This window comes from Oculina patagonica, chromosome 7, assembly GCF_052425735.1.
Source record: "Oculina patagonica isolate OP01 chromosome 7, crgOcupat, whole genome shotgun sequence".
Taxonomy (NCBI): domain Eukaryota; kingdom Metazoa; phylum Cnidaria; class Anthozoa; order Scleractinia; family Oculinidae; genus Oculina; species Oculina patagonica.
In genome coordinates, this window is record NC_135764.1 from 13,749,787 (window position 1) to 13,773,802 (window position 24,016).

The window sequence follows — 24,016 nt, forward strand, 5'->3', positions numbered from 1 at the left end:
CCATTTTCTTAGGCTCTTGCAAAATGCATGACGCAGTTCCTTTAAGTTTCGAGAAAATAGGTAAAAATAAGGTATTCCAAGCTAACGATAATAAATGTTAGAAAGCTGGCGTTTACCAGTGCATTGGTGATCTGTCCGGTTTGTGCTGTGCTCTCGGGTAAGACACATTATTCTCACAGTGCCCCTCTACACCCAGCTTTATAAATGGGAACTGGGGTTAAGCGAAGGACTAGCATACCATCCAGAGAGAACTAGAAATACTCCTAGTCGCTTAACGCCACGGAAATTGGAAATGAGCGCCGACCTGATGTGTCACTAGGCTCGAACGCAGACTTTTACTTACCTACCTTACACCCCAGAGATCACAATTAAGTGCATTTTATATTGATAGTTCTCGTGATTATTTATTTTATTGATTGGTTAGTTGGTTGGTTGATTTGGACTGATTAATTGATTGATTCTACAGGTTACCACCAGCAATATCCAGACAATGAAGTTAATGCATTACAAAATAACGACAAAAGAATCATGGTGCATCTGCTTCGCTACCAAGAAATATTTCATAGCCTGTTTACTCGGTTTAATATTTTTCTCCTTAACTTTCATTTACACATTGCGGAACCCATTATCACGAGGAATTTATCACGCTCACAACAGCACTACAATTGCCAAGGCGATCTCTCCTGAGAGACAGCTCCAACTCACTGCTAAGAGGAATTCACGACTAGCAAAACAATCAAAACGAGTTAATATCGTCATTATGTCTTATCCAAGATCAGGATCTTCATTTCTGGGCGACATTTTCAATCATCACCCAGGAGTTTTCTATCTTTTTGAGCCATTGCGAACTGTGCAAAGAACTTTCACTGGAGATTCCTTATTTGAGTTTGATTTCTCATCTCCATTTTATCAAAATAGGGCGATTGAATTTTTAAACGATATTATGAACTGCAAGTTTGCCAGTGATATTTTTGTCCGCTATCTCATTTCGCAAGATCGTTATAACAGCAAGGCACTGACCTCCCCTCCATTTTGCGTAACCAATGAAACATCTTGCATGGTGTGCAACAATTTAAAATCACGAGAACTTGAGACCGTCTGCAAAAACAAGTACAACGTGTTTGCTGCGAAACTACTCACACCCAGAATGCCAACTGCTTCTCATGACGTTTGGAGCAAAAACCTTTTACAAAGTTGCTCTTCTAACAATATGAGTAAATGTAAAATAGTCCATTTGGTCCGAGACCCAAGAGCTGTTGTAAATTCTTTGAAGTCTGTGGGATTTTTTAAAAGATCCAAGGACCCAAGACGTGACCTATCCTGGTTTGTGAAGAAAATTTGCCATCAAATGGAATTTGACGTCAAGGCTGGGGTGTTGATAAGAACTCTTTTACCTGATGGATACAGGTTAATCCGGTTTGAAGATATCGCCCGGGATCCTTTGTCAGCAGCGAGTGAACTGTTCAAGTTTACAGGAATAGAGATGTTTGATACCGTCATGAAATGGCTGAACCATACAACAAGATCAGTAAATGGCCACAAAAGTGCTTACAGCACCAGTCGTGACACAAAGCAAGTTGTTTCCAGCTGGAGAACAAAAATGAGCTCCGCGACTGTGCAGATTGTTGAAAATTACTGTGGAAGAGTTATGAGACAATTGGATTATGGATTAACTGGTGGAGAAAGCTAAATTTGAATATTAAATCGATTGATTTAATGATGCCTTTAAAAAGGTGCAGTTGCCACGCCGACGTACACGGAATGAGTTTTCTTTAGAATTACTTAGTATTTACCATGATTGCGAACTGTTATTACAAACCTTTAAGAGCGCTGTCTACTTACAGTACAATACAAATTTTATTGTCACCTCCCCATGGGGGCTTTTCAGAGACAATGAAAAAAAAATACAATAAATATAATTAATTGTCTTTAAAAATTATTGATAAAATTATCAATTGATAAAATTAACTATTTCTTCTTCAGTGTCACTGTCGCTGTCGCTGTCTCTGTCGCTGTCTCTGTCGCTGTGACTGGCGCTTAACTGTTCGTTAATTCCGCCCCTCCCAGTCTAAAAAGATCCAAAAAAAGCCCGGTCTGCAAAAAAGCCCGATTCAAAAAAGCCCGGCATACATTTTCTTTCACTGATTCCGCCCCCCCCCCCCCCTACCTCACACAGTGAAACTTGGAGAATATATAGTATGTCCGAAAATCTATCTTTTGATAAACGTCACGTGGGATTATGACGTCACATCATGTGACAGTTACATCATGATGTCAAAACGGTCGCCATCTTGGAGCCTCCATCTTGGATTTCCAAAACGTCCAAAATTTTGCCAAAACGTCAGAAACCGCTAAAGATTACTGAAAAGTACTCAAAATCAATAAAACCATGCAAACCCTAAAAAAGGGTAAAAATAATTGCAGTAAATTTAATTTTCATAAATAGGAACGCAAAAATTCCAAATTTGGGTGAACATGTCTGTCAAATTTCCGTTGCCATGGTAACGTTAGATTCCCGACACAACAACTTATCCTTTTTATTTCCAGATAAATTTTGGATAAACTTGAAACGTTTGACAGCGTTTGGCTGATACAGTTAACAACTGGTCGTTTTAGGAAACTTTGGTGGTGGTATATCCTTATTTAGATTGGGTGGCTCATCATTTTCGCTTGGAGCTCTTTCAATGCGTTTTAGTGAATTCAAATTGACGGGTTTCAGGGCCGTAGCTAATGACAGGCGAACCGAGACACTTGCCTCGGTCAAAATCTTGAACTAAATGTTTTTTAATCATGTTCCTGTAAAAGGTTAATATGAAAGTAGTTTATTTTTTTGACATCACCAAATGCCTCGTTTATCAGAAAAGTCTGGCTACGGGCCTGGGTTTAAAGATTGTTTCAGTTTCAATAGGAGCCCATATAAGAGCCTTTCGTTGCCTTGGTGTTATTTTGTCTTACGTTAATTTTCGTTGTCTTACTAGCTTACTTTACTTTTTATTCCAAAGTAGCTAATAAAATAATGATGATGATAATAATGATGATAATAATGATGATGGTAATGATGATGGTAATGATGATTATGATGATGGTGATGATGCTTTACCTTTCGTTTTTGCCCGGGCCTCCATTCCCGCTTGCTCATTTCCTGTTATCTCCCGTGAGGTTAGCTCTCGTATTTTTACTCTGTATGTGAAGTTCAGGTTATATGTAATATGAATTTATTTGCTTAAAAAAGCTGCTGCCCACTTAAAGACCCTTTTGACCGCTTCTTCAAATGGTGCGCAAAACATGATAGCATAATTCATACAATGTAGAAATGCCTCTTTTAAAATGTGTTACGGCATGCATGCAGATTTTCAAAATGAAGGTTTGAGAGACTCCATTTTTACGCTCATTTTGTGCCTGAAAATTATTTATTAGATAATTTTACTTCCGCGGCATTATTGGGTATATTGCAGGCAGCTGAGGCCGCTGACCGAAGCTGCCTGCAATATACCGAATAATGCTGCGAGCCGAAGTAAATATCTTTTACAATTATTGACCCTCCTAAAAACCCTACTGTTCTCTCTCTTCATTACATCGACGATTTAAGTCGTCTCTAAACTGATGCTTAAATTCTTGGCTACAATTGTCCTGTATGTTGGCTTTGATATGGATCCTTAAGGGCCTTTAGTGGTCTAAGATTCTAACTCCGTCCTTAGCCTTGTGTGAGTATTTTGCTCTTGACTGCAGCATGTTTTTTACCGTCTTCATTCCTGGTATAGGAACGGAATGCGGGTACCTTCAATAACAATAAAACATTGGCTCTGTAACATGAAACAGTTTAATTTTTTAGGCATTTTAACACTAACAGTAAAAAAATTCACTGTAACAGCAGTAAATTTTACCCAGAAAGAAACAAAAAAGGCTCCAAAAAGACCAGTATTATTTTGTTTAGTATATCAAGAAGTTTTCGGCCATTTTCAGTCCGCCAATTAACTATCATTTCTGAAGATTTCAGAAGACTATCTAAGAATACTACTATCTAAGAATACTCCCGAAGACTGACGAAGATTTCCGAACACTCTCGAAGATGTCTGAAGATTAAACCAAAGATTTCCGAGGAGAAATCCGAATTTTTTTTTAACTTCATGAGTGATTTTATCCAATTTTTTTACGGAAGGTCGTGGGTTCGAGTCCTATCTGTGAACTCAGAATTTTTTTCTGAGTTCATTCTCTCCACACATCAATCCATTATTATTATTTAATGCAACAGCAAACACTAAAACATATAGACAAATAACACTTTACACTAAACCCAATTCAGACCCTAGAAATTTGTCACTTACAACATTTTCGTCGCAAGTATAGAATATTACAAAAACTGCACTTTGACAATAACACAGCGAAATATGGTTTAAAATATAACCAAATTTATTCCTATCCACTGATCAAGATTTTCACTGAAAGTCATATATGATTAGCCTGTTGATAGCACAGCTGTCAGTTAAATTAGCATACAGGCCACGTAATCACGATGTATTCAACTCGAGCTTATAGTAGGTGGCTTGTCTATTTTAAATTGGTCCTTTATTCATCAATATCTAGTAGCGATTCTATAAACAAAATAAAAGCGAAAAATTGCAGTTGAAATATAGTATTTTTTTGCTTTTTATGTTGTCGTTTGAACATTAATTAAATCAGTACATTAGACTTTTGATGACTGGAGCAACACACTCATTGGTCAGATCGACAAGTCATTAATATAGGACTCCTGTGTTAATTGTACTTTCTTCAATGACAACAGTAGAGGAGAATAATTGAAACTATATAGCTTGCTCGCGGTCGGCTTTTATATCATGCTGTTCGACTGATAAAGCTTTATTTAACGTGTTGGTGACATTTTATCGTAGTTTGGTTGAAATTAGCCTATATCTAAGATCCTTTGGTTTTAATGTGCAATTGCAGTTTCAAAGAATTATCCTGGTGTAAATGGATTTGGAGCACAAAATAAATATACAAAAGAAAATTTAGCAGGTAAGTTCTTGTAAAATATTCATTGCTAAAAAAAATATTTTACGACAGGGACTTCGTTCATGTTGTACTGTAATAGTTAAGTTGGGCTGTACGAATATGCTTATTTTTATAATTAAAATAAACGATAATATTTTAAAAATGGAAAACACTTCGTAGCTAGGCAAAAATTGTATTTGTTCGTCCGTTCCTTTTTTTTCTGAAGACTAGAGGCCTGTTATTTCACCCGTAATCGAAGCACTAAATTCGTGATTGTAACATATTGGTATTTCGAAGAAAAAACAACGAAATTCCCACTAAAAGATTGAAATATACGATCGCGTTTAAATGAAATTATATTGCCTATCTTAAACACTAGGGTATTTTTTGCGTTCTTGACATGTGTATATATATTAAGTTTAGGGAATTCTGGCAAGTTTCAGAATACAAGGTCGTTTAGAACTTTTGAAGGGGGATTTTCAAATGTCTGTCTTCGGCATTTTTCTTTTCGTCAGCTTACTGCGAGCCTCTGGAGACAAGATTCGTTGATTGTTCCAGACTGTTGTCTACTGCCGCTTCTTTTTTTCTATTATGCAATTATCAAACTGCAAACGATACAATTAAAATTTAAATTGTTCATCCATCAATACAATTTGAGACAAATTGATCTGCTTTCGACCAATCGGAAGCGAGTATTTACGGTGGCAGTGTTTTTTAGGGTTAACATTTCTTGTGTTCCATAATTAATCAGTTGCATTTGTCGTTGTGCGATTTGCTTTATTTTTTGAAAATTTCTAAAACGCGCAATATAGAATTTCATTTCACTCGGCTCAATATGATTTAAACATAACAATAAAGTACAACCTCCACACTAATTCATCTAAGACGATAGTCATCTAGCTAAGGAAGCATACCTGTAATTTTAGCTGGTAAGATTGATTGACAACTTTAATTCAAATACAGATAAAAATTAAAGAGAATGTAAGAGTTTTTCAAGGCTTTTAATCTGCCTTTATTTGCATTTTTCGCTGTTTAGTAATAATTGACTTTTTTAATGGCCACAGGGTTTTGATCATTGGAGTAAATCACCTTTTGGCTAGATCGACAAGTACTTTAGGTCCCATGCATTTATTTTAGAATAAATTAAACTTTCTTCAGTTCAAAAATCAAAGCGGAAGAAAATTTCCTTGGCGTTTCTTTTATATAGGTTAAATGGAAAAACCATTGTTTAATACTTTTCAGAATAAACTCAAACAGTGAATAGTGTTTTCGGCGCGCACTTATGGGCTATTCAAATTCCGGTTATCCTTTGTTATTATTTAACAAATGCGCGCGCTGCCCATACATGTTCAAAATGTTAACGTTTTCTGTCATCTGTACAGAACAGATATCCTGCGATATACGTAGGTTGCGAATATTTGTCCGAAGTATTGTAAAGCGCTGCATAATTACAGTTTTTCTATCTACAAAATGTGTTTCGTTGGCCATTTATTGAATATTAAAACAATTATTCTGCTCAATCTTTCGGAATATCGTCTGATTTTAGCCAACTCAGCCTACGGCCTTATCGCCTAAGTATCGCGCGATATTCCGCGCGATTTCGCAGGATAATTGTTAACTATTCATCATCTCCGAGCAACTCGCGCGCGACAACTGTACTCCGTTGACAGAATCCAACTAGTCAAAAATCATCCTTTCGGGCTATATTATCTCACCACACACCTACTAGCCACCTCCACTTCGGCGAAGAGTTGTTAAATATCAGCATTTTTCTTACATTTAAATGTAAATTTGACAGCTGTAACATCTCGTGTTCTATGCAATGGCGCCATACAGCGTGTAAAGAACCGACTTCAAACAAATGGAAGCTTGAGTCCAACATTGGACACTTAAAAAAGGACATTTTGTAGGCATAGGCGGCGGAGCTTGAGAAGCAGGTAATACTTGTTATTATTATTATTATTTTTTACTCCATGCGCATGACCATGGACGAGTAAGGACGCCACTTGTAGCGCTCCGCAGAAATTTTCACAAATTTAGCCTAAGATCCCGCGTATGGAATTTATCAGATCAACTATAAAAAGAAAAAAGAGAGGCTCATCTTCCGGGGAATCTGTGTGCTCCCCTGACGAGAAAAAGCAGAAAGAAAGTCAAGAAAGTTCCGGAGATATTATCCTCGAAGCCTTCAATATGGCGGAAGGTTTGGCCGAGAAAGTTGACCTCATCTTATCGAAACTGTCAAAGCTTCATAAACTTGACCAGATTGAAGTTCGCCTTGACAATCTCACCACCTCTGTCTCCAGCATTGAGATGTCGGTGAGCCGGCTTGAGAAAGAAGTGTCAGCTTTCGACTCGAAAACCAAAACCATCGAAAAGTCGGTCAATGAGCTGAAAGAAAGCGTAAGTTTCTGTGAAGATGAAATTGAAGAAGTAAAGAAGAATGCCTACGACATCAAAGAAGACTGCTCTTCAGACATCGATGACCTACGTAAGCAGATTTTGTATTTAGAACATTACAGCAGACGGGAAAACTTAAAATTTGTGGGCATTCCTAAGAGGACCATTTCTGCTGACGAAGATGATGACAGGTCGAGCGAAGACACGAAGGCACTTGTTTACAAGTTTATGGAGGATGATCTGGTGATAGAAAACCCACAGCAGAAAATTGAACTTCAACGCATTCACCGTTTGGGTAAATCTGCCAAGAATGGGCCACGTCCAATCCTAGCCCGTTTTTCCGGTATTCAGACCGCGAGGAAGTTTTGCAGCTGGCTCGAAGTAAGTTGAAAGATTCTGATTTTGCAGTTTACGAAGACATTCCCAAAGAACTGTATGACATTCGAAAAGCTCAAATGCATAAAGTTAAAGCAGCGAAGAAAAAAGGGTTTAAAGGCTGTTTTCAGTAAGGCCCAGCCCGATCGCCTCTTTATTAACGGAAAATTTATCCCTGTAAACCAACCATTTTTCTAGTTAATTGTTTTTCTTTCATAAGTCAAAGTACTTTGAGACGCTACTCTTGTTAGCTACAAAATTTATGCAAGAATGCAGGATTTTGGTTTCAATGGTCTATCTCAATGATTCTGCGGAGCGTGCATGACGCCCGGAGAAGATGACGCCCATACAACTTGCTTTGGGGCAATGGGTAACACTATGTTTTTTTCTTTGTTTTGTTTTATGTGTGTTTAAAATTTTTCCGGACATCAGTTTTTTCAATGAGTTAATTAGATTTTACAGTGTCATTATCTGCTATTGTTCACTCGGCTCCACTTCCTTTTGTTACCATCTACTACTTTTTACACCCTTACTTGAACATCGCAAATTATAATTTTAAGCTTTTGTCCATAAATGTTCGAGGGATTCGAGATTTTCACAAGCGTAAAGCAATTTTTACGTGGATTAAAAAACAAAAAGCCGATATTGTTTTTCTACAAGAAACATATAGCTCCCGTGAAATTGAAAATCAATGGAAGTTTCAATGGCCAGGCAAAATGCTGTTCTCACACGGCACAACTCACAGCAAAGGAGTCCTAATTCTTTTCAGCAACGACCTTCAGATTGATATTAAGAACGTGCAGGGGGATAGCGAAGGCCGATATATTTTTGTGGAAGCACTTGTCCAAGACACGCCGTTTCTTTTCGGCAATTTATATGCGCAAACGGAAAGGTGTGAACAACGCCATTTCTTTGATCACTTTGCCGAGGCTTTAGAAAGCATGAGTGTCGACTCCAACAGTCAAATTATATTTGGTGGTGATTTTAACACTCATCTTGACCCAATACTTAATAACTTAGGAGGAAGAATAGAATCCAAACCTTCTGTTAAAAAAATTAATGAAATAATGACGGCTTTCGACCTTATTGACATCTGGAGAATTCGCAATCCCGAAAAAAGCCATTTCACATGGACTCAAAAGAAACCGTTAATAAGACGACGCCTGGATTATTGGCTCATCAGCACAGAAATTCAAGATGACATCACGGAAGCAAACATAATCCCTGCTATTAAGACAGATCATTCAGCAGTAACTCTCACAATAAATAGCTTAGATAAGCAACCTTTTGGCCCTTCTCACTGGAAATTTAATTCTAGCCTTTTAGATGACACGACTTATACCAATCTCATCACCTCAAAATATTCTGACTGGCTTAACGAATTCAAAGATGTCAACGACAAACGAGTCCTGTGGGATCTAATCAAGTATAGAATAAGACAAGTTTCAATGAAATATAGCAAGGAAAAAGCTAGAGAACGTAGAGCCCGCCTGGTAGAAGCCGAACAAAAAGTTACGCAGTGCGATTTAATCTGCAATACAGACCCTTCTGAGAAAAACATCTATAACCTCGAGACTGCAAAATATGAATACGAACTTCTTTATGACTATATTGTGCGGGGAAATATTGTAAGATCGAGAATAAATTGGTACGAAAATGGTGAAAAAAATTCAAAATATTTTCTTAATTTAGAAAATACAAGATCCAGTAAAACTGCGGTCCGTCGACTTTTTGATTCTAAAGGAAAGATAACGGTCAATCCACAAGCTATAATGAGCGAACTTAAAAACTACTATCAAAATTTATACAGTAGCCGAGATCATGACTTGAATGAGGACTTTTGTTCACATTTTCTTGATAACATGTTGGTATGCGAAGGAAAGCTTTCGCTCGCGGAATGCCATAAAGCTCTACAAAAATTTCCAAACGGTAAAACGCCTGGCAATGATGGCCTTACTGCAGAGTTTTACAAATGTTTTTGGAACTTACTAGGTCAGCAACTTACAGACTCCTTAAACTATTCTTTTGAGAACGGCGAATTATCTAACACACAAAAACAAGCTGTCATTAGGCTTATAGACAAAAAAGACAGGGACAGAAGATATATTAAGAATTGGAGACCCATTTCTCTTTTAAATGTTGATGTTAAAATTGCCTCGAAAGCACTCGCCTTGCGCTTAGAAAAAGTTTTACCAGAGATCATACATCCCGATCAGTATGCTTATGTCAAAGGAAGAACTATATTCGATGCCGTTCGGACAATTGGCGATATTATGAAATACACGAAAATCAAACAGCTACCCGGACTAATGGTTGCTTTAGACTTCGAAAAAGCTTTCGATTCATTAAGTTGGCCTTTTTTGTTTAAAGCCTTGAAATCGTTTAACTTTGGTGAGTCCTTCATTAAATGGGTTTCTACACTTTATTCCAACATCTCAAGCTGTGTCATCAACAACGGCTTTGCGACACATATGTTTGAAGTACGCAGGGGTGTTAGACAAGGTGACCCGCTGTCAGCCTATCTTTTTATCGTGGCTCTGGAGATATTGCTTATCAAAATTCGATGCGATAAGAATATAAGAGGAATTATGGTTGAAAATAAAGAAATAAAATTAGCAGCTTTTGCTGATGACTTAACTACATTCTTACAAGGAATCAAGTCCTTTCAACGCCTTTCTAAAGTTCTAGACGGCTTTGGAACCTGCTCAGGTCTGAAACTGAATGCGGAGAAAACCGAAGCTTTATGGTTGGGGAGCAATTACGACAACCCTCCGTATATCGATATAGAGAAAGTTAATAAACCGATTAAGATTCTAGGGGTCTTTTTTACTTACAACTGGCGCAAACGCCAAGAACTAAATTTCGATGCTGTATTGAAATCGATATCGAAAACTTTGAAGGGGTGGAAATGGAGGAACCTCACCTTATAATGGGAAAATCCAGGTCGTAAAGTCCTTCGTCATACCTAAATTTATGTTTCGAACTTCTCTCATCTGCCTCTCTAAAGATATCATAAAACAGGCTAACTCCATTATTTATAAATTTATTTGGAAAGGAACGGATAAAGTCAAACGTCTCGCTATTATCAGCGATTACAAAAACGGTGGTTTAAGAATGCCTCACATTGAATCATTAATCGATACACAGCGCATTATGTGTCTTAAAAAATATTCTCAGGACTATTCTTCCCCTTGGAAGCACATCCTGTCCTTTTTTCTGAAGGATAACGGGGGCAAATTTCTTTTGCATTGTAATTTTAGCGTTGCTGATTTACCTAGCTATCTTCCAAATTTCTATAAAGAGTGTTTCACAGTCTGGTGCAAACTCTCAACCTTTTCTGTTTCAACTCACGAACAGGTCCTTGAACAAATATTATGGAACAACCAATTCCTTCGCATTGATGGAAAGCCCGTATTCTGCAAGAAAATATCTTCTAACGGTCTAATATGCCTTGGAGACATATTGACAATAAACGGAAATCTTAAACCCTGGATTTCTTTTAATGGACTAAATCTCAACGACTACCTTCTACTAATAGGTCTTTATAAATCGCTCCCTTCTGCATGGAAGAAACTCGTTAAAACCAATGATGAAGCTCATGATTCATCTATCTCTCAAAACACTGTCCTTAATTTTAACTCTTAATTTGAAGGACGTAACTCTGAGCCTTGACTCAATTACATCCTCAAAATTGTACTGGAAACAGATAGAGACTATTCAGGTCTATCCTTCTGCAAGAGTCAAATATACTACTCTATTTTCTACTTACAATTTTGATTGGGATTCGATCTATATGATTCCGCACATTGTCACCCTCGACACCAAAACAAGAACTTTTCAATATAAAGTACTTAATCGAATAATTTTTACCAACAAAACACTGTACAAAATGAGGTTAGTCGACTCGCCTCTTTGCACCTTTTGCAAAACTTCAGATGAATCCCTCGAGCATCTATTATGTAATTGTGAACTTACTATAGCTTTCTGGAAGTCTGTTGTTCTTTGGGTTAAATCTTTACAGATTAACATTGACCTTCTAAACGATTGCGACATCATTTTTGGTTTTGTACAAAAGAGGCCTCACTGGCTGCCTTTAAATCATATAATCATTGCTGGAAAACAGATAATCTACCAAAATCGTTTAAAAAACAATGTACCATTATTGTCTCATCTTATAGCTAAATTACGATATACAGAATCTATTGAACGAGGAATAGCCAAAAAGAACAACAGACTTGACATACATGAAGGGAAGTGGAAGCCGTTGCTTAATGTTTAATAAATTGAAAAATTGCAACTGTACCGCTGGAAAAATTTAATTTAAGTTATTATATTTATTTTTATTTTGTTTTATCGTATTTATCTTTTTTTTTGGTTTTGTTTTAGTGTGTATAAGTCGTATATTTTTATCTTTCCATAAGAGTGATGTAATGTATTGAAGTAAAACGTTTGTGATGTAGTCAGAGTGTCAATCGATGTATGTAAGATGTAAAATGAAAATAAAGATTAAAAAAAAAAAAAAAAATTATTATTATTTTTTTTTTTTGGGGGGGGGGGGAGGGGGGTGCTCGGCTACCCGTTTTGATACCGAAAAAAAAAACGCAAGTGCAGCGTAAAATTGGTTTTGTACAGGCCCGCAAATGATCCCGGCCCGCAAATGATCCCGGGACAGCAAATGATCCCAAATCGGACCGCAAATGATCCCAGTACCGGAAATGATTCGTGTGAATGTGACAACAAAATTTTTGGAATGGTGTGGACTTTATTAATAGTCTATGGATGTAACGATAAACGCAACGATAAAAAGCGGTGAAAATACGGCGCGAAATAACAAAATAAACATGTAACTATTTAAGTTTTTCGTTAAGAAAACGCACCTCAAAAATAAACATGTATCTTCGAAGATGCCTCTGCTGTCCAATTAACCACTTAGAATTTTTTTCCTGTAGACACGAGTTTCCTTTTCCTTGGAAGCGCACATGATTTGTACGTGCGAATATCGGAGATTATGACACATTTGTAGTTTATTTTAAAACCATTATTTTAAACACATTTTCCTTTCATAATTCGCTCTTGCAAATATTAAATGAAACACAGTAAACGATTAGGTTATTATTACCACAGCGTCTCTGGGTAGATTTATTTGCATACCGCACGCATAGAGCTGTCACTTCTTCACGTGCAAATTTCTTACCGTCAATAATCTCCGCCTCTGTACTGAAAGCTACGCGAAAATGTAGTCAGTGTTTTAGAGAATTTTCGGTTGCCTTTAAGATCCAGAACATTGTGAAAATTCTGTGTTAGAATGTTTTTCAGTGACCTGATAAACACATTCAAAGAAAAAAAAAGCTACTGATTTTGAAAGAGAGTAGCTCGAGAACAAGAGGCGGAAATGATTGAAATTTATTCTAGACTTTTTGTCTAGACATACATACATACATACATAAACTTTATTTAAGTGTCAATGGTATTTTCATTTTCGCTATGAACGCTGCATGACTGCCTGTGAATGAATGGCTATCAGCTAAAAGCATTTCGCCGTAAATAGATCATCCCTTGATTGGGGGGAGGTCCTAGAGGAGATAGTTTCTGTCGGTTGGGACGTTAAACTTTATTCCGCGTCTTAGGTTAATAATCATTGCATATTTAGCAGCTATATCAATATTTTTAAAGTTATGGTTTTGAATTTAAATCGTTTAAATACATTACATTCTCTTGCGTTAATTGTTTTTGTAATTGTTGTGTTATAAAGAAAAAAATAGATTAAACAAATTTAAATCCTCTGTCCAAATTCGTTAGTCCACGCATATCCATCGTTTACGGTAAGGCGACCGTTTCCGGTCGGGGGATCATTTCCGGTACAATCTGGGGATCATTTCCAGTCCTGGGATCATTTGCGGTCCAATTTGGGGATCATTTGCGGTCCCGGGATCATTTGCGGGCCGGGATCATTTGCGGGCCTGTACAGTTTCTCAAGATATTCCGTCAAAAATCTTCGAAACTACATTGAAAGTCTTCGGGAAATTACGTTTATTCTCGGAAGAGTTCGAAAAACGGTCACAAACGTTGGTATTCGCTTCGAACAACAATCGGAGAATCTTCGGAAATCTCCAGTCTGGAAACGTTTAAAAAAGTTGCTCGAAATATGAAAATCTGCCGTGTATTTTTAAGACAGCCCCGAGTTCAAAAACGCTCCGCCGCCTCTGGGCCAGGTGCGTTCTTGTAGACCAGTAAATTATTTGTTTGGCGATTGTTACCAGGGAATAACAACGACGGCAACGGGAACGTCGGGCTCAAGGAAAAGGCTTAGCAAGAAAAACAGTGGCTCTACTTCTGCGTTCAGCTTAATTTGTTTTCATCCTCTGAAAAATATCGATGGGAAATGACCAAATTCTGCGTTACAGTCAACTCTCGCCTTGCGGACACTTCGCTATTGCGGACGCTCGCTATTACAGACAAAATCCAGATCCCCGGCGAATAAGGTTTGACTGGAAATGACTCCCGTTATTACGGACTCTCGCTATTACGGACACTAAACGACGCCCCGAGCGTGTACGCTTTAACGAGAGTTGACTGTACGTAGGAAGGTGAATTACAACGAGCGAATTTGTTTTAAGTTTCGTTTTCTGAATTCGGTGAGGGTAAAAGGAGGAATGAGTTTGCGGAATGGCATGTGGCATGAGTTGCGGAATGGCATAATTATGCGGAATGTAATTTACGCGGAATAATTCTTTGACATAAATTATACTAAAAAGCGCGCCAAATTTTAAAAGAGAAGCCGCCTTGTTAAATACTGCTGGCTCAAACAATCAAGGACTGAGCAGTATGGACGAGGAAACTTCCTTTATAGAGCATCGTTGAAAAGATCATTTTACAGTTCAAATCACCGATTTACGCCGAACAGAAGCAGATAAATTATTTTCGCTATTTGTCGTGACGCTTCCGAGGACTTGAATTATCGACTAGCTGGCGTTGGCTCAGTACAGTGTGAGTAGTTCTGTTAACATGAATGAAAACTCTCGTCTATTTGCCTCAAAATACAGAACGATATTCGTTCTAAAGGTACGTACTTCAAGGCAAGACACACAACTGTCAAGTTCAACCCATTTAAAGAGAAGTTTTTAAAAAGACAACGCATTTAAATAAATGAAAGCAAGTGACGTGTTGTTAGTCGCCCGCGAAATAATGTGTGACCGTGTCACTGCCTTGTTCCAGGAATCGTTTCTTTCTAAATCAAAACTTGCTAGGAGTGGGGAAAAGCTAGTGGTTTCATTGAAGACAACTACTTTTGGTATATTTCTATCTTTTTATTACAGCGATGAAAAGATCGTGACACGGCTTCTCCGCTGGTGTGACACTATCATTGTACACCGCAGCGGATTTTATTGATGTGCGTCTCGTGATCTTTGCGGTAAAATAAAATGTATGTTTAGCGAATGATTTTCTTTTCCTAAGAGAAAGCCAAGTATTCACAACAAGTAGGCAGTGATACTTACTCGCCGGATTCCTTATCTGCCTTATCGGTAAACCTGCAATGCGAGCTAGATTTGAAATACGATAGCTTGTTTTTACCGTGCAGTGACTATAGTCACTATATGAAAGTTTCGCTCTACTCGATCGGCGGTCGGTTGCCGCTTTTTTAAGTAAATGTTCAAGTCTTCCACTGAGTTTATATAGTCTTCATAATGGGAGGCGAAAAGCTAGTCTCCTTCGCAGCCCGGCACTCGAGCCGAACCGGGAGCGTTGCGTCATTTCAGCCCGAGCGGCTGCGAAGGAGACTAATAGTCCTGCCATATGGTGAAAAAATTGTGCACTTCGGGGTAAAAGCACCAAATTTGGCATGGTGATAGTATTTAAGTTGCTGAACAATGTTAGCTATGGACCCCAGCCAGGGGGGTGATTTTGTACTAAGGGGGGTGGGGTGGTTACAATTTTCAAAGAAATTACTGTAATTCAAGAAAAAAGGTGTACAGTTGAGCCGAATTTGTTATATGTAGTAGTACTTACTTACTATTCAGGTTGCTGAACAATATTAGGTATTTACCCCAGCAAGGGGGGTATTTTTTGTACTAAGGGGGGTGGGGTGGTCACAATTTTCAAAGAAAGTACTGTAATTCAAGAAAAAGGTGTACAGTTAAGCTGAAGTTGTAAGATTTGATAGAACTTGCTTACTGTTCAAGTTCCTGAACAATATTAGGTGTTGTCCCCAGCTAGGGGGGAGATTTTTTGTACTTAGGGGGATGGGGTGGTTACAATTTTCAAAGAAAGTACTGTAATTCAAGAAAAAAGTTGTATATTTGAGCCAAATTTGTTAGATGTGATAGAACTTGCTTACTGTTCAAGTTACTGAACAATATTACGTATTGTCCCCAGCAAGGGGGGAGGTTTTTTGTACTTAGGGGGGTGGAGTAGTTGCGATATTCAAACAAATTGCTGTAATTTCCCGAAAAGGTGAAGAGTTGAGCTGAATTTGCCATACTAACAGTGCACGATGTCCTGAAATATGTCATCTGACTCCAACCAGACGTTCTTCACAAAAGGGGTGTATAACCAGCACGCAGGGGGGGGGGGGTGGGGGGAGTACATACCATGGTATTTTTTGACTTTGTAAAGTAAGCAAACTTAATCCTCTCCCTCGCATTCCCCACCGCATGTACGAAGCGCAGTCCAAGACATGCCAGTCTTGAACAATGTTCTTTGCAACCTAACTCAGGTTTGCACCTTCATTTCACCAGCTCCCTGGCAAACTGTTGATGCTTCAGGTGATGTGGTCCACTGAGGCTTCCATGCATCTGACTCAGATTGTGCCCATCCCCATTCACTAAGAGAAGGTAGTCAGGATTAGATACAGCGCACTGTCCTCAACAATGACCAGCTTGGTAGGCCACTATCTTGTTGTGTTTGTACTAATGCATCAGCAGTAGGGGAGATGTTCTCAAGGGTTCTTCCCTTAATTCTGTGCAAAAATTTTTCTGGCATCATTGACTCCTTGGCACGGGCTTGCTGGTCATACAACAGAACCACCAATCCTTTCAGCACAAGCATAGCATTTAGAACATCCTGCACACTAGGCATTTTGCTAAGGACCATGAAAGCTATAGTGGCTTGATCTCCAAAGGACATCCATGTGGCCCATACTGTGCTCTTCCCTTGTCCTTAGAATGCTGATGTCTAATCACAGCCTGTAAAGGTGTACAACATTTGAGATTTCTCATCTTCAAAAGGCCTGACGATGTCAAGTATTGCTTACCAACTCCAAATGCAATTCATATCTCCAGTGCAAGCACTACTGCAACACCAGTGTCTACTGTACAAAGAATTATCTTGTCAATACCTTGCTGTGCACGCACATATAAAATCAGCTCTGTTTTGTTGGACTCTTCCTTCAGAGATTCTCCCCAGCTATCAGGAAGCCTTACATCTGCTTCTACTCTGCGATGGACACCTCTTCCACACTTGTCACGAGTTTGGTATGCATCTTTCCCAGATGATATCAATCTGCTGCACACTCGGTAGCTGGTTACTGATTTGCGGCAAGTTAACTTGATATGCATAGCCAGAGAATGTTTTACATGTTCCAGACGGCTTTAATATGTTGACAGGGGCAGTACCATCGATAAGCATCACATCTACTACTGGGGTTATAGATTGGTTTGGTGTCAGTTTTTCCATACACTTAATCAAGTCGGACTCTACGCTTACTTGCAGGTCGCAGGTCGCCAGAGTAGAAACAGATGTAAGGGTAATTCCTGCTAAGTGGGGAGAATTTCTGAAGGAAGAGTCCAACAAAACAGAGCATATCTATAAGCTTAGGAGATGATCACGTTGCCATATGAAGCAAACAAAATGACGTATTCTTTCTACAAGCGACACTCTCGTATTATCATCTTCAGTTGATGTTACGCCTGAAATATCACCTTGCATGCACAAGGAGGCTGCTACAAGGCTAATTTTAATTGCATCTGATTGTGCACAGCAAGTTAACTCTTCGTACAGAAGACATTAATGTTACAATGCTCGCTATTTCCAACTTAAATCTAAATCAATTAAGAGTATAGTGAGATGTGATTGCATTTGGAGTTGGTAAGCAATACTTGATATCGCCAGGCCTCTTGAAGATGAGAAATCACAAGTGTTGCACATCTTCCACGCCTTTACAGGCTGTGATCAGCATTCTAAGGACGAGGAAAGAGCACAGTATGGGCCACATTGATGTCCTATGGAGAAGCCACTATAGCTTTCATGGTCCTCAACAATTTAAATGCCTAGTATGCGTTTGCTGGAAAGATTTGTGGTGCTGTTGTATGACCAGACAAGTCCGTGCCAAGGAGACAATGATGCCAGGAAAGTTAGTTTTTGCACAGAAGGTAGGACCCTTGAGAACAACCCTCTACCGCTGATGCATTTGTACAAAACAACAAGATAGTGGCCTACCAAGCTGGTCATTGTTGAGTACAGTGCATTGTATCTAATACTGAACCACCTTCTCTTAGTGAATGGGGATGGGCACAATCTGAGTCAGATGCATGGTAGCCTGGGTGGACCACATCACCTGAAGCATCAACAGAATGCCAGGGAGCTGGTGAAATGAGGGTGCAATGCTGGGGTTACAGAGAACATTGTAAATATTAGAAATCTGTCATGTCTTGGACTGTGCTTTGTAAATGTGGTGGGACATACGAGGGAGAGGATTAAGTTTGCTTACTTTACAAAGTCAAAAAATACCATGGTACGTACTACCCCACCCCTTCCCTGCGTGCTGGTTATACACCCCGTTTGTGAAGAACGTCTGGTTGGAGTTAGATGACATATCTCAGGACATTGTGCACTGTTAGTATGGCAAATTCAGCTCAACTCTTCACCTTTTCGGTAAATTACAGCAATTTGTTTCAATATTGCAACTACCCCACCCCTTAGTAGAACCCCCCTTGCTGGGGACAATAGGTAATATTGTTCAGCAACTTGAACAGTAAGCAAGTTCTATCACATCTAACAAATTCGGCTCAAATTTACAACTTTTTTCTTGAATTACAGTACTTTCTTTGAAAATTGTAACCACCCCACCCCCCTAAGTACAAAAAATCTCCCCCACCCTTGCTGGGGACAATACCTAATATTGTTCAGGAACTTGAACAGTAAGCAAGTTCTATCACATCTTACAAATTCAGCTTAACTGTACACCTTTTTCTTAAATTACAGTACTTTCTTTGAAAATTGTGACCCCCCCACCCCCCTTAGTACAAAAATACCCCCCTTGCTGGGGTAAATACCTAATATTGTTCAACAACCTGAATAGTAAGTAAGAACTACTACATATAACAAATTCGGCTCAACTGTACACCTTTTTTCTTGAATTACAGTAGTTTCTTTGAAAATTGTAACCACCCCACCCCCCTTAGTACAAAATCACCCCCCTGGCTGGGGTCCATAGCTAATATTGTTCAGCAACTTAAATACTATCACCATGCCAAATTTGGTGCTTTTACCCCGAAGTGCACAATTCCAGTATTTTTTAGCACCATATGGCTGGACTATAACGAAAAGCAAGGCTAGTAGACTTCTAATGAAACAAATACGCCGTAGTGTTCGTAATCTCTCTGCTTTGTACCCTCTACTTACTGAGGCTGAGATGACATCCACCAAAACTGGACTTTCTGTCTAGATGTTTTGTTTAACTTATACAGTATTAATAACCGCTACATGAATATTAATACAAAGATGTATCCGAGGCATTTTTCGGTTCGTATAAAGATCTACGGTCGCATGCTTTTCCGTCGCTGTTTATATCTTTTGACTAAAAGCGATAAACCGTTCACAGAATGGGAAATCCTTAGCACTGGGGAAACACTGGCCGCCGAAATATTTTTCGTAGAATCCGTGAAGAACATCATACGACGTACTCTATGCTATCTTCAATCGATGTCATCATTAAGCCCGCAGTATTAAATAAAGCGGCTGCTCTTTAAAAATTGGCGCGCTCTTCAGTAAAATTTATGTCAATGAGTCATTCCGCGTAAATTACATTCCGCATAATTATGCCATTCCGCATAATTATGCCATTCCGCAAGTCATTCCGCAAACTCATTCCGCCTTTTACCCCCACCGTTCTGAATTGAACACTGCCTTACATAAAATGTTTCGGTTAAACTCTGACAGTGCCAGATTTGAAAGTGAAATAAAAGTCATTTTTAATCGAAATTGTTCTCCTTATCGCCGTCGTGGTTGCTAAAAGTCCCTTCTGCAGAAATGGATAACCCTTCAGACCATACAAATTAATTATGACGAGAATAATATTCTATCGCTTCTAGTTAGAGTATATAATCTCAGAACTCCCAATAGCTTAAGATGTTAGAGCCGTCAGTCACACATCATCACCAGAAAGTACAAAATATGTCCTCATTTGTGTGTTGATATTATTTTGAAAAGTCTTTGGAGAAAGTTGGCTTGACGTAAGTCTGCAACACGTGGTTGCAAATGCTGAGAGTTGATTTACCAGAAAACGTTAAAATGAACGAAGGAAAAAATTCTTTACAAGTATTAATGTCATGATCCCGAACATAATTCTGCAGCTAATTAAAACTTGTGTTTTTCGATGTTACTTGATTAATAGTTAATTAACCAGATAAACACTCTATTATAAATTAATCATGTCTACCTTATTGTGTTGTTCTTAAACCAATAAAAACGCAAAAAAAAATAAACAATTCAAAATAAACATTTTTTTGCGGAATTATTGCGTAAGAAACATGCAAACATTTCGAAGCTTTTGTTATAGCCTGCAAAAATTAACATCATTTGCCATTCTTGGAGGAGTTAAGGGCGTCAAGCTGATTATTCAGTGAATTGCAGTTATTGACCACATTCTGTGAACAATTTTGAATCTCAAGAATATTTGAATAGGCAATTTGGATTTGATCCATCTTTAATACGGCTGCTAGTTGAGAAGGAGAAGTAGAAGATAAGGATTGAAAAGCCACAGCTATTTGATCTTCGGTGCGACAACCAAAATGCTACATTTCAAGCGTGACTTATGGCCGAGCCGAGAACAAGCTATAAATTGTTTATAGTACGACAGAAACAATCCACAAGGATTTATCTGCCAGAACAAAGGTAGGAGATATATTAAGTTAGCTCGAGTGTCAATTTAAAACAAGTTCAAAGGCCCAATTTACACGAAGAGAAGATGATCATCATCCTACATCATTTTTTCAGGTTAATATGGCCAAAGAGTTGGATATTTTGAATTTCACCCACGTTTAAAGTTATTATATTTAAGTTACTACTTCTCTTACAATAATTTATTCGGACCTTTATTTATAGTTCTTCAAGACTCGACCTTTTTTGACTCTCCTAAAATACATACAAATATTTCCTTGTCATCCCGTTTTCATATTAACACATGTTAAATAACCTTCGCTCGCCTTTAAGTATAATTTTAGCCAGACTGCTCCTCTTAAAACATTGCTGTGATCAAATAATGCATAAGCTTGGTATAGTCAAGGATAGTCTTTATTATTACAAAGTTGCCCTATATTGAGTCTAATAATCAAATCATTTTGTGTTTTGTTCATTCTACAGATTGTAACCAGTAATCAAGAAATGACAATGAAACAAGTCGCCCAGAAAATAAGAAGAAAAGCATGGTGTATTCTTGCTCTCAAGAAATCGTTCGCAAAGTGTTTAATGATATTTCTTTTTCTTTTTCTTTGTTTAACTGTCATTTACGCATCCACGAACCAAAAATTGATAGGAATTTACGATTATCATAAAAATACTACAACTGTCAAGGCGACCATTCCTGAATCTCAACTCATATTCTCTTCCAAGATTAATGCCAAGGCAACAACATATCCGAAACGAGTCAATATCGTCATAATGTCTTATCCAAGATCAGGGTCTTCATTTCTGGGCGACATTTTCAATCATCACCCAGGAGTTTTCTACCTTTTTGAGCCATTGCGTACTGTGCAAATGAGTTACACTACAAATTCTTTATTCGAGTTTGATTTCTCATCTTCATCTTATCAAAACAAGGTGTCTAAATTTTTAGAAGATGTTATGAACTGCAATTTTTCTAGTGACATTTTTGTCCGCTATCTCATCCCGCAAGATCGCAATAACAGTCTGGCACTGACCTCCCCTCCATTTTGTGTCACAAACGGAACATCAAGAATGGTTTGCCACAAATTAAAATCAAAAAAACTTGAGACTGTCTGTAAAAAGAAGTACAACGTGCTTGCTGCGAAACTACTCACACCCAGAATGCCAACTGCTTTTCATGACGTTTGGAGCAAGAACCTCTTACAAAGTTGCTCTTCTAACAATACGAGTAAATGTAAAATAGTCCATTTGGTCCGAGACCCAAGAGCTGTTGTAAATTCTTTGAAGTCTGTGGGATTTTTTAAAAGATCCAAGGATCCAAGACGTGAATTATCTTGGTTTGTGAAGAAAATTTGTCATCAAATGGAGCTTGATGTCAAGGCTGGGATGTTCATAAGAACTTCTTTACCTGATGGATACAGGTTAATCCGGTTTGAAGATCTCGCTCAGGATCCTTTGTCAGCAGCGAGTGAACTGTTCAAGTTTACAGGAATAGAGATGTTTGATACCGTCATGAAATGGCTGAACCATACAACAAGATCAGTAAATGGCCACAAAAGTGCTTACAGCACCAGTCGTGACTCAAAGCAAGTCGTTTCCAGCTGGAGAACAAAAATGAGCTCCGCGACTGTGCAGATTGTTGAAAATTACTGTGGACGAGTTATGAGACAATTGGATTATGGATTATCTGGTAGAGAAAGCTAAATTTGACTATTTCATCAATTGATTAAATGACGCCTTTATAAGAGTGCGGCTGTCTCGCCGACGTATACGAAGGAAGTGGTATAAATTAGAATAAATTCAGACTTACCATCATTGTCAAATGACTTTATAAACCTTTGTGAGGTTTGACTTTAGGGTCGATTTTGAAGGCTTCACAAACACCGTCAATCATATTGTTACATCTGCTATTGATATTTCCTGGTCCTCAAATATTCAGAGTATGTGAAACATTTTCAAAGCTGTTTGTCATACCACAGGTAGCCCAAGCTTTCCCAATGTATGAGCCCTATTCTTTTTTTGCATATTCTATAGTCTCGGGAAAATAATATGAGTTTGTATAGAATTTGGGGGGGTTTGGCGGCTTATTTGCTGCGATTTGGTTGCACACTCCCGTCCACTTGTATCATTGGCATGCCCCAGTAAATCAGTTGTAGCTCGTGAAATACGCCACATCCACCCCATATTTTTGCAAACATGAATATATCAATAGTCATCCCATAGCTAGGTACCGAAAAAGTTCCAATTTTTCAAACTAAAACAGCTATGTTTTGAGCTATTCCTAACCTTCATATGAGGGTCAGAAAAGCTTACACGCTCTGCACGATATAATTTTTCCTTCCTTGTATTTGCAAAAAGAAAATAAAAAAAAATATTTTTCAAGTCAAAAATCGCGTTACTATGTGTAGAAGCAACGCTTTAAAAACAGGAAAACAATAGCTTTTGTCTTTATTCGAGAGAGACGTGTGTCTCGCGCGTGTCTTTAGCCGGATGGCTTTCCCCGGCAGATTATTTGTGTCAGGCGTGAAGCATGACTGACTAAATTTTTCCACCAACGTGGAATTGTTCGAATCGTCCAATGAGAAAAGAGCGGCGTCAAGGTTTTAGCATTTTTGAGCATGGAAGTCGGCACACGCACGATGATGATTGTTAACAAAGAAACTGAACTTACGTAATGTGGCGTGCCCCTGTGCAGCCCCAAGGGGCACGCCTCGAAATTTATTATTCATATTTCAAAAGCTGTAGTTTAGTGTTTCGCATAGTCTAGTTTTCGCATAGTTTCGTACAGTTAAGCGAACTCTCTTTACGTCCGTCGTAGATTTATCCGTTTTTAAGGGTAAGTGTCTCAGTTCTGTTTTGTTTCGTTTTGCTGTACCTTCAGGAACTATACTAGAATTATTCATCACTGTTTTGCAGTGATTTGACGAACACTCGAACTGTAAGCCGTCAACTGCTGGACGCAAATCGAACTTGTACAAATCCCCGATAAATAAACAGTCAAAACAGTCAAATCACCCTAAGCTTGCGAGCTAGGGACTTGGAATTGACTACGGTGACGAACATGTCGGCCTTCGCTTTACGCGATGAACAACTTGGAGAGGAACAGGATGAACGTTCCACAACAAATATTCCCGTTACGGGCAGGGAAATCGAA

General features: G+C 38.4%; 2 protein-coding genes across 2 annotated transcripts; both read left to right on the plus strand.

Moving 5' to 3' along the window:
• Positions 1-478: 478 nt before the first annotated feature.
• LOC144661225 (carbohydrate sulfotransferase 5-like) lies at positions 479-1,762 on the plus strand. The gene has a single exon (XM_078521921.1). It carries the CDS (start codon positions 491-493, stop codon positions 1,688-1,690), a length of 1,200 nt encoding a protein of 399 aa, XP_078378047.1. The 5' UTR covers positions 479-490; the 3' UTR covers positions 1,691-1,762.
• Positions 1,763-4,797: 3,035 nt separating this feature from the next.
• LOC144660401 (carbohydrate sulfotransferase 4-like) lies at positions 4,798-22,812 on the plus strand. The gene is made up of 2 exons (XM_078521015.1): positions 4,798-5,013; positions 21,340-22,812. The coding sequence occupies exon 2, from the start codon at positions 21,361-21,363 to the stop codon at positions 22,564-22,566; it is 1,206 nt and encodes a 401-aa protein (XP_078377141.1). The 5' UTR covers positions 4,798-5,013; positions 21,340-21,360; the 3' UTR covers positions 22,567-22,812.
• The last annotated feature ends 1,204 nt before the right edge of the window (positions 22,813-24,016 follow it).

Excerpts from the sequence above, each read along its gene's own strand:
- LOC144661225 (XM_078521921.1), top strand. The coding sequence starts at position 491 with ATGAAGTTAATGCATTACAAAATAACGACAAAAGAATCATGGTGCATC.
- LOC144660401 (XM_078521015.1), top strand. The coding sequence starts at position 21,361 with ATGACAATGAAACAAGTCGCCCAGAAAATAAGAAGAAAAGCATGGTGT.